This window comes from Bos javanicus, chromosome 15 (genome assembly GCF_032452875.1).
Source record: "Bos javanicus breed banteng chromosome 15, ARS-OSU_banteng_1.0, whole genome shotgun sequence".
Lineage (NCBI taxonomy): Eukaryota > Metazoa > Chordata > Mammalia > Artiodactyla > Bovidae > Bos > Bos javanicus.
This window is the reverse complement of record NC_083882.1, coordinates 1,485,107-1,499,077: the sequence shown is the minus strand read 5'-3', so window position 1 is coordinate 1,499,077 and position 13,971 is coordinate 1,485,107. Positions and strand designations below refer to the sequence as shown.

At 38.9% G+C, this 13,971-nt stretch overlaps 1 protein-coding gene across 4 annotated transcripts in view; it reads left to right on the top strand.

Moving 5' to 3' along the window:
* Positions 1 to 13,971, top strand: part of MRE11 (MRE11 homolog, double strand break repair nuclease) — a 73,907-nt gene that overhangs the window by 30,624 nt on the left and 29,312 nt on the right. For all 4 annotated transcript variants that reach the window (XM_061440047.1, XM_061440045.1, XM_061440046.1 and 1 more), the window contains exons 11-14: positions 305 to 431; positions 3,633 to 3,733; positions 5,380 to 5,553; positions 11,674 to 11,736. In XM_061440047.1, coding sequence (XP_061296031.1) covers positions 305 to 431; positions 3,633 to 3,733; positions 5,380 to 5,553; positions 11,674 to 11,736 — 465 coding nt within the window. The remainder of the gene's footprint in view (positions 1 to 304; positions 432 to 3,632; positions 3,734 to 5,379; positions 5,554 to 11,673; positions 11,737 to 13,971) is intronic.

The window sequence follows — 13,971 nt, the reverse complement described above, 5'->3', positions numbered from 1 at the left end:
GAAATATCACATCCTTTTCAGATGATATTCCTGGTTCCTAGAGTGTTTTTACCATGGGGAGATACAGTGATTCTGACATTGTGGGAATTCTTGCTGTACCTTGATTCCATCAAACAATGTTTTGCAGAAGCATAAACCTTTGAAGCTTTATTTTTTCATAGAATAAATTGTGTAACATCATCATGATCTTTAAAATGAATTGTAGAATATTAACATACAGTACTAACTTAAAAGTCTTACCCATAAATACTGAAATTGTTGCTCTGTTGTTTGCTAGCCTTTGTAACTTGTTCTGTATTTCCAGGTGGACTATAGTGGAGGCTTTGAACCATTCAGTGTTCTTCGCTTTAGCCAGAAATTTGTGGATCGGGTAGCTAATCCAAAAGATGTTATCCACTTTTTCAGGCACAGAGAACAAAAGGAAAACACGGGTAAGCTGGTTATCTGTTTTTTTAAAGATATTTTTAGCACCTTTCTTTTTAAGGTATTTTTTTGGCTATGCAAGGTCTTTGTTTCTTTGCAGTTTTTCCTCTAGTTTTGGCAAGCGGGGACAACTCTGTAGTTGGGGTATGGGAACTTCTCATTGCTGTGCCTTCTCTGTTGTGGAGCTCGGGGCCCTAGGGCACTTGCATTTCAGTAGTTTTGGCAAGTGGGCTCAGTAGTTGCAGTTCCTGGGCTCTAGAACACAGGCTCAATAGTTGTGGTGCACAAACTTAGTTACTCTAAGGCATGTGGGATCTTCGCGGATGAGAGATCAAACCCATGTCTTCTGCATTGGCAGGCAGATTCTTTACCACTGAGCCACCTGTGGTAAATTTGATCCCAGGTTCAGGAAGATTCCCTGGAGAAGGAAATGGTAACCCACTACAGTATTCTTGCCTGGAAAATCCCATGGACAGAGGAGCCTGGCAGAGGAGTCAGTGGACTCACAAAGAGTCAGACACGACTTAGTGACTAAACACTCACGCATGCAGGCAAAAATTAGATAGCAATCGCTTATAAACCTGCGGGTATCAGTGAAGAAATGATAGCTTTCATAGTTTTTTTTTTAAACATGCTGCTGATTAACAACACATACTTTATAGATTTAGTGTTTACTTATCTATTATTACTATATATTCTTAATGTTTAGAGAATATACTCTTAAATTTTACAGCTAAATATTTCAACTTCACGGCATATATGATTTAAGATTCCGGACTTAAGAGATGTCCCAGAATATTAAAAAGATATATACTTAAGGGCTAATTAAGTTTTGTGAAAACTAATTGCCTTTATTTTAGCATTTATCAAAAACAGGTAACCTGACTGAAATAGTGCTTCTTCATAAGAAATATTGACCTTTTTTAAATACAATGGCTCTTCTCCTTAGAACTATTGAGTCAGAATTAATATGTCCCTTGTTTACATATATACCACATTGGTTTTTATTAACCCTGATTTAATGAGCTTCTATTTTCATAGTTAAATTGTGATCAAAATAGTGTGTACTGTTAATTCAGCCTGAAATAGTCATTTGGATATTTAAATGGAGCTCATAGAATACTGTTTTAGGGGAAAACAATCCATATCAGAGAAAGGTTTTTATGCTATTAATTTTACCTAGTTATTGATGATGATTTACTTTAATCACTCATCCTTATCAATTCCTTGGAGTTTTATTGGTATAGCATTTGTGAGAATATGGAGTTTAGAACTGGTTCCTTATTTTATTTGTTTCATCCATAGTCAGCCTTGTTCTGATGATCTCTTTTTTGCTTAAACATTAATTGCTTAATGGAAACAATGACCCTTTCATGTATCATTTTGAAAGCCTGAAATTGTTTATTGTTTTGGCCAGCTCTGCTACTTCAACCACTTGTGTGAAATCATGCAAATCGCTTAATCTCTCTGATCTTTAGTTTTCTTGTCATCAAAATTAGGATAATAACTGTACCTGCCTCAGAGTACTGTTGTGAGGATTAGAAGATATAATGTATGTAAATGGTCTTAACATAGTGTCTGGCGTAGTGAAATGTAGTAATCATATTTATGAAATAATATTAATTCTCCCTGGAGAAGGCGATGGCACCTCACTCCAGTACTCTTGCCTGGAAAATCCCATGGACGGAGGAGCCTGGTAGGCTGCAGTGCATGGGGTCGCACTTTCACTTTTCACTTTCATGCATTGGAGAAGGAAATGGCAACCCACTCCAGTGTTCTTGCCTAGAGAATCCCAGGGATGGGCAAGCCTGGTGGGCTGCCGTCTATGGGGTCGCACAGAGTCGGACACGACTGAAGCGACTTAGCAGCAGCAGCATTAATTCTCCCATCTTGAAATTCAAAAAGGATTTCTATTTACTTGTCCTCACTGCTTTGCAAGAGGCATGCTGAACTTTGTGCCTCTTTATCCTGTAAGCCATGGCATAAGCTTTTCCCTCTGCCTAAGATATTTTGTCTTTCTCTTTTTTTGCTTAGTGAATCTTACTCATTCTGCAAGTCTTGAGTCAAATGATAGTAGTGTTTGCTATCTGCACATTATTTTGAGTCTTCTTGGGGAAGAAATAGTTCATTTCTTCTTGGTGTGTCATATTTTTATTCTCAGCTCTGTTGTAGCACTTACCACCTTTTTTTGTAATCATTAGCTATTATGGGCTGTCTCCTATCATTTTATTATTGTATTTTCCACACCATGTTGCACACCTGCTGGACAGTTAATATTCATTTTCCCTGACAAAAGTTATGAACAGAGCATATTACCAGACATTATGCTTTTTGACTTCTTACCCAGTACTCTTTTTATTCTGTACCTACTTTTTTTTGAGACAACCATCCTGCGTAAGAATGCAGTAAATCTGCTTTACTACACACGCTTCCTATTTGTCTCTCAGAATATTAAACATATATGTACTATGGGCTCAGATTTAATTAATAATTTTTGCTGTTTCATCAAGGATATTCTTTAGTGAAACTGGCTGTTTGCTTTGTCTTGTTTTGAACTGTGAATACAAGGTGATGACTATTAGTAGAGCTCAGAACCACTGCCTTCACTCATCCCAAGGCACTGGCAGTTTTACCCAGTGCTGCTTTTGTATCATCAGTGTAAGTGGCAATACCGTGGAAAAGGTTAATAATGTCTTAGTATTACTATTGAGCCCCCTGAAGCAGTATGGGGAACTCCCAGAGATCTGTGGACCACCCTTGAAGATGGAGCCAAGAGACATGTCACTTGGAGATCAGGAAAAGAAGTAGAGACTTGGGGGGAAAGACTCTTGAAACTAGCAAAAATGCCATATTTTTGTCTCAAAATTTATTACGTTGAGCAAGCTGACAGTTGATAAAGTTTGGGCATACCTCCTCTACTGACAGGAATGTGCAATGAATTTGGGTACTTTAATATTAAGGTGTCTGTGTGCGGTTAGTCGTGTCTATGGACTGTAGTCCGCCACAGATTACAGTCTGTCCGTGGGATTTTCCAGGCAAAAATAGGGAGTGGGTTGCCATTTCCTTCTCCAGGGGATCTTCCTGACCCAGAGATTGGACCAACGTCTCCTGCAGTGGCAGGTGGATTCCTTACCACTGAGCCACCAGGAAGGCCCCAACATTGAAATAGAAACTGTTATTTTTTCTCTTCATGGATGTCTTTTTTCTAGGAGAAGAGATCAACTTTGGCAAGTTCATCTCAAAACCCTCAGAAGGAACAACACTAAGGGTTGAAGACCTTGTAAAACAGTATTTTCAAACTGCGGAGAAGGTAATTTCTTAATTACAGTTCTCCATTTGAATTAGTGGTGATCTTATAATAACAGATTTCAATTTAGGATATGTATAATTGACAATTTAAACAAAATGAATCCTCAGAATGTTTTCATGAAGTAAGTAGGGTGATAATCAGTTACACTCATTTATAGTTATTATATATCAAGAAAAATAACTGCTTAATTAATGTTAGTTATTAACACCACAATTATTGTGTATTATTGTTGTTATCCTTTCTTTTTACCTCTGCTACATAAGTTTGAATCTGGGATTTAATTTTCTTGCATCAGGATGTAATTTCAGAATTGCTTTATTGTATAGCCACAGGATGGTGATGCTACTCTTATCATCATGAGTATATGCCATTTTGAGATCCTCTGGTTATGTTATCTTCCTGTTGCTGCCGAAATAAATTTAGTGGTTTAAAACAATGTAAACCTAGTGGTTTAGAACAATGCAAATTTATTATTTTAACAATCTTTTAGGTCAGAAATTCACTCTTCTCCCTGGACTAAAATTGAGGTATTAGCAGGGCTGTGTTCCCTTTTAGAAGCTGTAGAGTAGAATTCATTTTCTCAACTTCTCCAGCTTCTGGCTGTTCCTACCTTACTTGGCTCAAGGCCCCTTCTTCCATCTTCAAAACAAGCAACATTGTATCTGCCTTGCTGTCTTTCCCCAGATACATCTCTCTGACTCCCTTCTGTGCCTCACTTCTGCTATGAAGGATGCTTGTTATTATACTGAGCCCACCCAGATAGTCCCTGCTCATCTCCATTTTGTATCCAGCTGATTGCTGCTAAGTTGCTTCAGTTGTGTCCGACTTGTGTCCGACTCTGCGACCCCATAGATGGCAGCCCACTAGGCTCCCCCGTCCCTGGGATTCTCCAGGCAAGAACACTGGAGTGGGTTGCCATTTCCTTCTCCAATGCATGAGAGTGAAAAGTGAAAGTGAAGTTGCTCAGTCGTGTCCAACTCTTCACGACCCCATGGACTGCAGCCTACCAGGCTCCTCCGTCCATGGGATTTTCCAGGCAAGAGTACTGGAGTGGGGTGCCATCGTCTTCTCCGATCCAGCTGATTAGCAATCTTAATTCCAGTTGTAACCTTAATTCTCCTTTGCCATGTAACATATTCATGGGTCACAGAGGTTAGGATGTGGACATCTTTAAGGGGGCCACTATTCTGCCCTGGAGAGGGAAATGGCAGCCCTCGCCAGTATTCTTTCCTGGGAAATCCCATGGACAGGGGAGTCTGATGGGCTACAGTCCATGGGGTCACAAAGAGTCAGACACAACTGAATGACTAAACAGCAAACAATTCTGCCTTCCACGCTGGTCAACCTAATCTGATCATCAGCTCCCATTTCTGCACTCTGTGTCCCAGACACTCAGGCCTCTCTGTTTTCATAGGTCCTGGACTCTACTCCTGTTTCTTTACACTTTGCTGTTGTTGGCCTGTAATATTTCTAGGCTTAATTACTGTCCTTTGTTTTCTTTTGCTTTGCTTCATTTTTCCTCCAGTAACTAGATAACTTTTTTGTCTTTTTCCTTGATTCTGTAATTTTCCTTACTTGTATAGAATTGTTTTGTAGGGAAAATACTGTTTTCTGCATCAGAAAATACTGTTTTCTGTCTCTTACAGAACGTACAGCTCTCACTTCTAACAGAAAGGGGAATGGGTGAAGCAGTACAAGAATTTGTGGACAAGGAAGAAAAAGATGCCATAGAGGAATTAGTGAAATATCAGTTGGAAAAAACACAGCGATTTCTTAAAGAACGTCATATTGATGCCCTAGAAGATAAAATTGATGAAGAGGTGAATAATTTGGGGTGAAAAATCTATTTAGATAGTCTCTCCTTAAGAGTAGCTCTGCATTCCTTTCTGGTAAATCACTACTTCTCTGATTTGTTCAGTTTCCTCATCTTTAAAATTGAGATCACAAAATGAGGATTAAATTATAAAATGTCTAATAAGTGTCTAGAATATGGTCTCAAAAATGATTGATACCTAGTGAATGTTAAGTGCTTTAAAATGAACCTCATAGGGTGAAAATGTCTACTTCAATTTTTTTAGTAAGTTTTGATTAAGATTTTGAATTTCACTTAGAAAATGCAGTTCCTGTAAGCATAAAAGCAGAGTAAAAACTCTTTAGATTTGACTACATAAAATTTTTGAATGTTTGCATGTCAGATTGTCAAAAAAACACATGGTACTGACATGGAAAACATACTTGTATGTGGGCAGAATAAGAGGTTAATATTCTTAATATAATGTTAAAGGGCTCTTATGAATCTTAAGATTACTAAACATTTCAATAAAATAATGAACAGAGGACCTGAATAGGTGGTTCACAAAAGAAATACAAATGGCTAATAAGCATATGAAAATGGTATTTAACCTATGATAATCAAAGAAACTCAAATTAATTTTTTATTTGTCAAAGTAGCAATGATTTGTTACAGATATTTAGTACCCTGCTGGTAGAGTATTGAGTTTGAACAGCTGCACTATAAAGCATTTTGGCAGTGTATGTCAAGAGGCTTAAGATTTTCCCTTTAATTCAGCCCTAGGAAATTTTCTTAAGACAATAATGAGATAGAGATTTGAATGGGATGTAATTTATCTCAGTGTTACCTGTAGGGGAGATGTCAGAAATGTTTTGGTAAAATGTTGGCACATAGATACTATAGAATACTATGTGTTTGTGCTAAGTTACTTCAGTCGTGTCCGACTCTTTGCAACCCTGTGGACTAGGACCCTCCAGGCTCCTCTGTCCATGGGATTCTCCAGGCAAGAATACTGGAGTGGGTTACCGTGCCCACTTGCAGGGGATCTTCCCTATCCAGGAATTGAGCCCATGTCTCTTGAGTCTCCTGCATTGGCAGGTGGGTTCTTTACCATTGGTGCCACCTGGGAAGCCCATAGAATACTATGCAGCTATTAAAAATTATATTTTAAGAACATGGAAAAGTATTTTCAGTGTTAAGTGGGAAAAGAATTCCAAAGAAGTAAAACTATACACGTGATCACAATTATTTGTATTTTCTATGTGAGTATGTCTGTGTGTGTATGCGAAAAAGTGGAAGAAAATATTCCAGATGTTATCAGTGGTTATTTCAGGTAGTAGGATTATAAGGGATCATTTCCTGTGTTTTCCAAATTCCCTCTAGGCAGAAGAACAAAGTATTATTTTTAAAACTCATTCCACTTGACTTTTATTTTTGTGCTTTTAATTATTTAACATAATTCTTTTAAAGCCTAATGATGTCAGCTAGTATACAACCAGTAATATTAAATGCCAGGTACTTTTACAGGGAAGGCAGATAATTTACACTTTAAAACCCCTTACTCTGTGATTCTGGATGTGTTAGGTTCATAAATTTTTAGCATGGGTAGATTTCTCAGTTAAGTGTCATAAATATAATATGACCATCCCCCGCTAAATGTAAAATGCAAAACTACAAAACTCCCAGGAGATAACGTAGGAGAACCTAGATGACCTTGTGTATGGTAATGACTTAGATTCAGCAACAAAACCATGATTTATTAAAGAAGTAATTGATAATCTAGACTGCATTAAAATTTAAAACTTTTCTTTTACAAAAGACTAAAAAAATGAGAAGACAAGCCACAGACTGGGAGAAAATAGTTGCAAAAGAAACATCTGATGAGGGATTATTATCTAAAATATGAAAAAATTTCTTAAAAGTCAACAATAAGAAAATTTTTAAAATCCAATTAAAAAATGGACCAGGGACCTTAACAGAACAAGATAGACTATTGCCAAGTGAGCATATGAAAAGATGCTGCACATCTCATGTCATTAGGGAAACGAGGCTACTACACACTTATCGGAATGGCCAAACTCTTGAACACCAGCAGCACCAAATGCTGGTGAGGATGTAGTGCAATAGGAACTCTTATATTGCTAGTGGGAATGCAGAATGATACAGTCACTTTGGAAGACAGTCGGGCAGTTTCTTAGAAAAGTAAACACACTCTTCCCATGCTCTTCAGCAGTCATACTCCTTGGTATTTACCCAACAGAGGTGAAAACTTAAGTCCAAACAAAACCCTGCATATGGTATTTATAGCAGTTTTATTCAGAACTGCCAAAATTTGGAAGCAACCAAAATGTACTTCAGTAGGGAAATGAATAAGTGAACTGTGAAACTATCTAGATAAGGAAATGTTATTCTGTACTAAAATGAAATGACCTATCAAGCATTTAAAAGACATGGAGAAACCTTAAATGCATATTACCAAGTGAATGAAGCCAATCTGAAAAAGTAACTTGATGTACTGCACATGATTCCTTACTGTGTAACATTCTGGAAAAGGTAAAACTATGGACTTGGTAAAAAGATGTGGTTGTGGGGGTGGGGTGAAAGGATGAATAGATAGATTCACAGAGGTTTTTTAGAACAGAGAAACCACACTGTATCAAACTAAAGTGGTGGATTATACATGTATACATTATACATTTGTCCAGCCTCATAGAATGCACAGCACCAAGAGTGAGCATTGGCAAGTGAGCATATGTGACCTTTAAGGTAAATTCTGGTAAATTTAAGGTACAAGTGGTAAATACCAATTGGTATTTACCAACTTTAAGGTAAATTTACCCTAAAGTGAACTTTAAGGTAAATTCTGGAGTTTGGGTGATACAGAGTATGGAGTGTGGAGTGTCAGCTGAACAGTTTTGGTGGGGGATGTTGATATTAATAGGGGAGGCTGTGCATATGTGGGACAGGGTATATGGGAAATCTAGGTAACTTCATTCTAATTTTGTTGTGAACCCAAGCTACTCTAAAAAAAATAAATAAAATAAGCTCCCCTCCTCATACTCTACCCTCCAGAAGGACCATCTACACCTGGAGTGACATCATGACTTTTGATAGAGAGAGAGAGAGAGAGAGAAAGAGAGAGAATATGTGTGTGTGTGTGTGTGTGTGTGTGTGTGTGTGTAGCATGGGGGCTAAGCGTATGTACTGAAGACTGGACGACCTTACTTGCTGTGGAACTGTCAGTGGGCTGTTTTAATATCTCTGCTTCATCTATGAAATAGGGATAATAGAACTACCATCAAAACTGTGAGGATTAAAAGAACACATGTAAGTCCTAGGTACACTGGCACATAATGCCTGCTCTGTATTTTTTCCCTGATTCTCATTTCTCGTCTGTGAATGACCCAGTGTTTTTGGTATATCATATGCTACCTGGAGTACTATTACATGCTATGCTATCTTTTAAAAAACAATGATTTTTCCTATATTTCCCCCCTTTTACTGAATCATAACATACATGCTGCTATTTCTTTTAACAAAACTCTGGAGCTTAGATCTTATTTCCTTTTAGCTCTTTCTCTGCTTCTTTGTTCATTTTTCACAGCAGAATTTTTTTCTATATTTGCTGCTCGGAATCTTTGCCTTCATTTTTCTCTTAAACCTGTTCCTTCTGGGGTATTGACCCCATATTTCTAGTGAATTTACTCTGGTCAAAGTACCAGTGAACTCCGGTGCTAAATTCACTGTCCATTCTCCATCTTAAATCTCACTTGACCACTTCTTAAATTCTTTTTTTCCATTGGCTTTTAGGGCTCCACACTCTTCTGGTTGTCTTCCCACCTCATTATCTGTGCCTCTCAGTCTCTATTGATTCCTCTTACCTCTCTAACCCTCTTACGTTGGAGTCTCCAGAACTCAGTCCTTTGACCCCTTCTTTATCTACACATTCCTTTTGTATTCTCATCCAACTTCCTGGCTTTAAATAGCAACATCAGTTTGATGATGACTTTTCAAAAGTCTAGCTCAGAACTCTTCTGTCAGCTCAAGTCTTCTGTAGCCAAGAGCCTGCTGGATGTTTCCACTCAGGTGTTCAGGAGACCTCCTCAGCTTCCAGCATTCCTCATCTGAGCCACTAATCCTTAGCCCCTAGTGGAAGCACCATTCTTTAATTTGCTCAGGCGATCAACCTTGAAATCATCCTTGATTCCTCTTTTCCTGTCACCTGTATCCTGCCTGGAAATCCTTTAACTCTACCTTCAGAATCTGTACAGATGTGACTGTTTCTCACCACCTCCATCACTATCAGTGGTCTAAGGCATGGCTGTTTCTCACCTTAGTTACTCCTGTTGCCTCCAAACTGGTCTCGCTGTTCTGCCTGTGTTTCTTGTCCTCCACCCTCTTTTCTGTCCTCAGTTCCACTGTTGGTGGTCCTAAAGTAATTCAGATGAAGTCACTCCTGCCAGAGAAGAAAAAGCCCTTACAGTTGTTCCCAAGGCCTTACTGGATCTGGTTTTTGTAACTTCTTCAGCCACTTGTCTGCTCAAGCCCAGCATCACCCTTGCTGTTTTAAACATATAGTGTTTCTGCCCCGGTGCCTTTGCATGTATTCTTTCTTTTGATTGGAATGATTTCCCCCAGGTACTTGTGAAGTGCATTCCCTACCTTTTAAAATCCTTGCCACTTTATCACTTTATTACCTTCTCAGTCAGGTCTCCTGTAGCCTCTCCTTGGCACTCTCTCTCCCTCTTCCTGCATTATTTCTCTGGGAGCATGTAACACCTTTTGCAAAAATTTCACAGGTTCACGTACTTGAAAGGACTCTGAAGACTCCACTGAGCATACTCCAGGTTTTTACTTAAAGGCAGCTGGTATAGAGTATAGGCAGGCATTAGAGATCTGGGAAATGCCAGGCACCCACTCCTCCTCTCCTTGTATGCACATTGCAAACCCAGGACTGGACACATAGCAAGATATGTGCAGAAGTTGACAGGGTTTTTTTTTTTTTTTAATGCCACTCTAGTCACATAAGCCATGCTAACTGCTCATCCAGGTAGGAAACCATAGTAAATTGGCGCTGGGAATGCCAGAGGCTCCTCAGAGGTAAGTAAGAACAGTTTTCCCAGTCTAGCTGATCCCAACTAGACTTGATCCCATACACCTTCTAAAATACAATATAGCTTATTTGTTTCTGATTTTCAAACACAGACAACATGCACACGGTGATTATAAGCTCCTTAAGGGCAGACTTTCTGACTCTTGTTGATTGTTGTATTCTCCACCCCTACAGTAGTACCTGGTACTTAGTGGCTTGGCTCAGTAAATATGTGCTGAGTAAATTATTAAATAAATGGAGCGTATCTCCAGCAACATAACTAAATTGTAAGAGCTTTGTGAGCAGCAACTGGTAACAAAGGAAGCTCTGTATCCGTGGCACCAGGACCAGGGTTTGCAATCATTAAACTTTCAGTGGTTGACTGTTAACAAAACGGATCTTCAAGGGCCCACCCATTTGGGACACTATTTTAGAGGAGCCTAAGGATAATTTGTGTAGTGTAATAACTCAAACCTGTTTTCGAGAGGTTTTTGTTCTTAGCTATTTTATTGAAGTATAACACCCATAGGACATTGCAGGTTCTTCCTCTGTAGTCTGACTGGCTGTTTGGCAGCAGGTAATATAATTTTGCTTATGGCCAATTTTTCTTAGAGTACATTTCTGAATTTTTAATGTAAGTCACTGGAGGAGGCAATGGCAGCCTACTCCAGTACTCTTGCCTGGAAAATCCCATGGACAGAGGAGCCTTGTAGGCTGCAGCCCATGGGGTCTCTAGGAGTCGGACACGACTGAGCGACTTCACTTTGATGTATTGGAGAAGGAAATGGCAACCCACTCCAGTGTTCTTGCCTGGAGAATCCCAGGGATGGGGGAGCCTGGTGGACTGCCATCTATAGGGTCACACACAGTCGGATACAACTGAAGCAACTTAGCAGCAGCACTGGGAAAATACGACTTCTTTAATCTTTTGTGAAACAAAACTATACTTGAATTTCCAAGTTTTATGTTGAAATGAAAAGCGTCTGTTAAGCAGTTTTGTATTTACATAACAGACGTGTTTGTAACATATTTATGAATTTTTCTGTTACAATCCAGGTACGTCGTTTCAGAGAAAGCAGACAAAAGAATACGAATGAAGAAGATGATGAAGTTCGAGAGGTAATTTTCCTGTTAATTCCTTTGCATATTTGTCAGCTTGTTAAATCAGAATAACTAGTAGGTTTACTTAGTCTACAGGATCTTGGTTTGGTGGGTGGGACTGAGCAGGGGTTGGCTGATGACAGCTGCCTTTGACTTATTCCAGTTCAACCTATGAATATTGTGGTTGCTGATATTCTCTTTTTAACCTTCTGCTATTGTTTAAAACTTAACTAATTGTTGATACGTGTATGGAGTGGGAGGGCAGGGGGCAGGAATAATAGTTTGAAGACTTGTTATTAGTCAAAATAATTCCCAACTGCTATTAGAACATCTTATCAATATAAGATAAAACCTTACCCCACTGAGCTGATATTGTTTGCAGCAAAAAAAGAAGAGATTTAGTGTTTTGGTTAGCAGTGTCATTAAACGTAAATGCACAGTGTCCACTGGTCTTTCTAAACTGTTGAAATTTTCTTGATTGCCCTCATCACTGTCTTTTCCATCTCTTTTTAGATTAGGAATTTGGGGTTAGCAACTCTTAACTTAAACTTTGGGCCTCTGTCTGGTACTTGGTGAATTCATGATTGAAATTCAAATTGAACTATATTTTCCTATTTTCTAATTGCTGTAAGTGTTGGATGATTGCTGTCTAGTACTTAAAAATTATTTTATCAATTATTTATTTTGGACTTCTGATTGCTTTCCTTCAGCATTTTCTATAGTATCTGTTATGGGTAGCCGTTGTGTTTTTTATTAGGGATATAAACATGAAAAAGATGGTTTGGTTCCCCCAGAGAGTCTCAGTTTAGTACGTGAGACAGAGATATGCAGAAAGAAAAATTTAAACTATATGACCAGAAGTTTCATCCTCACTGAATTCATACAACTGTCCCATTAGTCCATTTTTGTTGCCTAAATATTTCAGAACTGTAGCTGACAGGTGTACTCTTGGCTGGAGAATCCCAGGGACAGGGGAGCCAGGTAGGCTGCCGTCTGTGGGGTCATACGGAGTCGGACACAACTGAAGCGACTTAGCAGCAGCAGCAGCTGACAGGTGGTGAACTGGAAAGAGCTGGAACTGCTCACAAGGACCACAGCCTTTTCTAACTCAAAGAAACTATGAGCCACTCTATGTAGGGCCACTCAAAATAGATGGGTTATGGTGGAGAGTTCTGACAAAACATGGTCTACTGGAGAAAGGCATGGCAAACCACTTCAGCATTCTTGCCTTGAGAATCCCGTGAAAAGTATGAAAGGCACAAAGATCTGACACTAAAAGATGTACTCCCCAGGTCCATAGGTGCCCAATATGTTATTGGAAAAGGGTGGAGAAGTAACTCCAAAAAGAATGAAGAGATGGAGCCAAAGCAAAAACAACACCCAGTTGTGGATGTGACTGGTGATTGAAGTAAAGTCTGATGCTGTAAAGAAGAATATTGCATGGGAACCTGGAATGTTAGGTCCATGAATCAAGGTAAACTAGAAGTGGTCAAACGAGATGGCAAGAATGAACATCAACATTTTAGGAATCAGTGCACTAAAATGGACTGGAATGGGTGAATTTAATTCAGGTGATCATTATATCTACTACTGTGAGCAAGAATCTCTTAGAAGAAATGGAGTATCCCTCATAGTCCATAAAAGTCTGAAATGCAGTACTTGGGTGCAATGTCAAAAATGACAGAATGATATCTGTTCGTTTCCAAGCCAAGCCATTAAAGAACACAGTAATTCAGGTCTATGCTCTGATCAGTAATGCTGAAGAAGCTGAATTTGACTGGTCCTATGAAAACATACAAGACCTTCTATATCTAACACCCCAAAAAGATGTCCTTTTCATTTTAAGGGACTGGAATGCAAAAGTAGGAAGTCAGGAGATACCTGGAGAAACAGGCAAGTTTAGCCTTGGAGTACAGAATGAAGCAGGTCAAAGGCTAACAGAGTTTGGCCATGAGAACGCACTTGTCATAGCACTTCCAACAACATAGGAGATGACTCTACACGTGGACATCACCAGATGGTCAATACTGAAATCAGATTGATTATATTCTTTGCAGCCAAAGATGGAGAAGCTCTATACAGTCAGCAAAAACAAGACCAGGATCTGATTGTGGCTCAGATCCTGAACTCCTTATTGCCAAATTCAGACTTAAATTGAAGAAAGTAGGGAAAAACCACTAGACCATTAAGGTATGACCTAAATTAAATCCCTTAGGAATATACAGTGGAAGTGACAAAGATTCAAGGGATTAG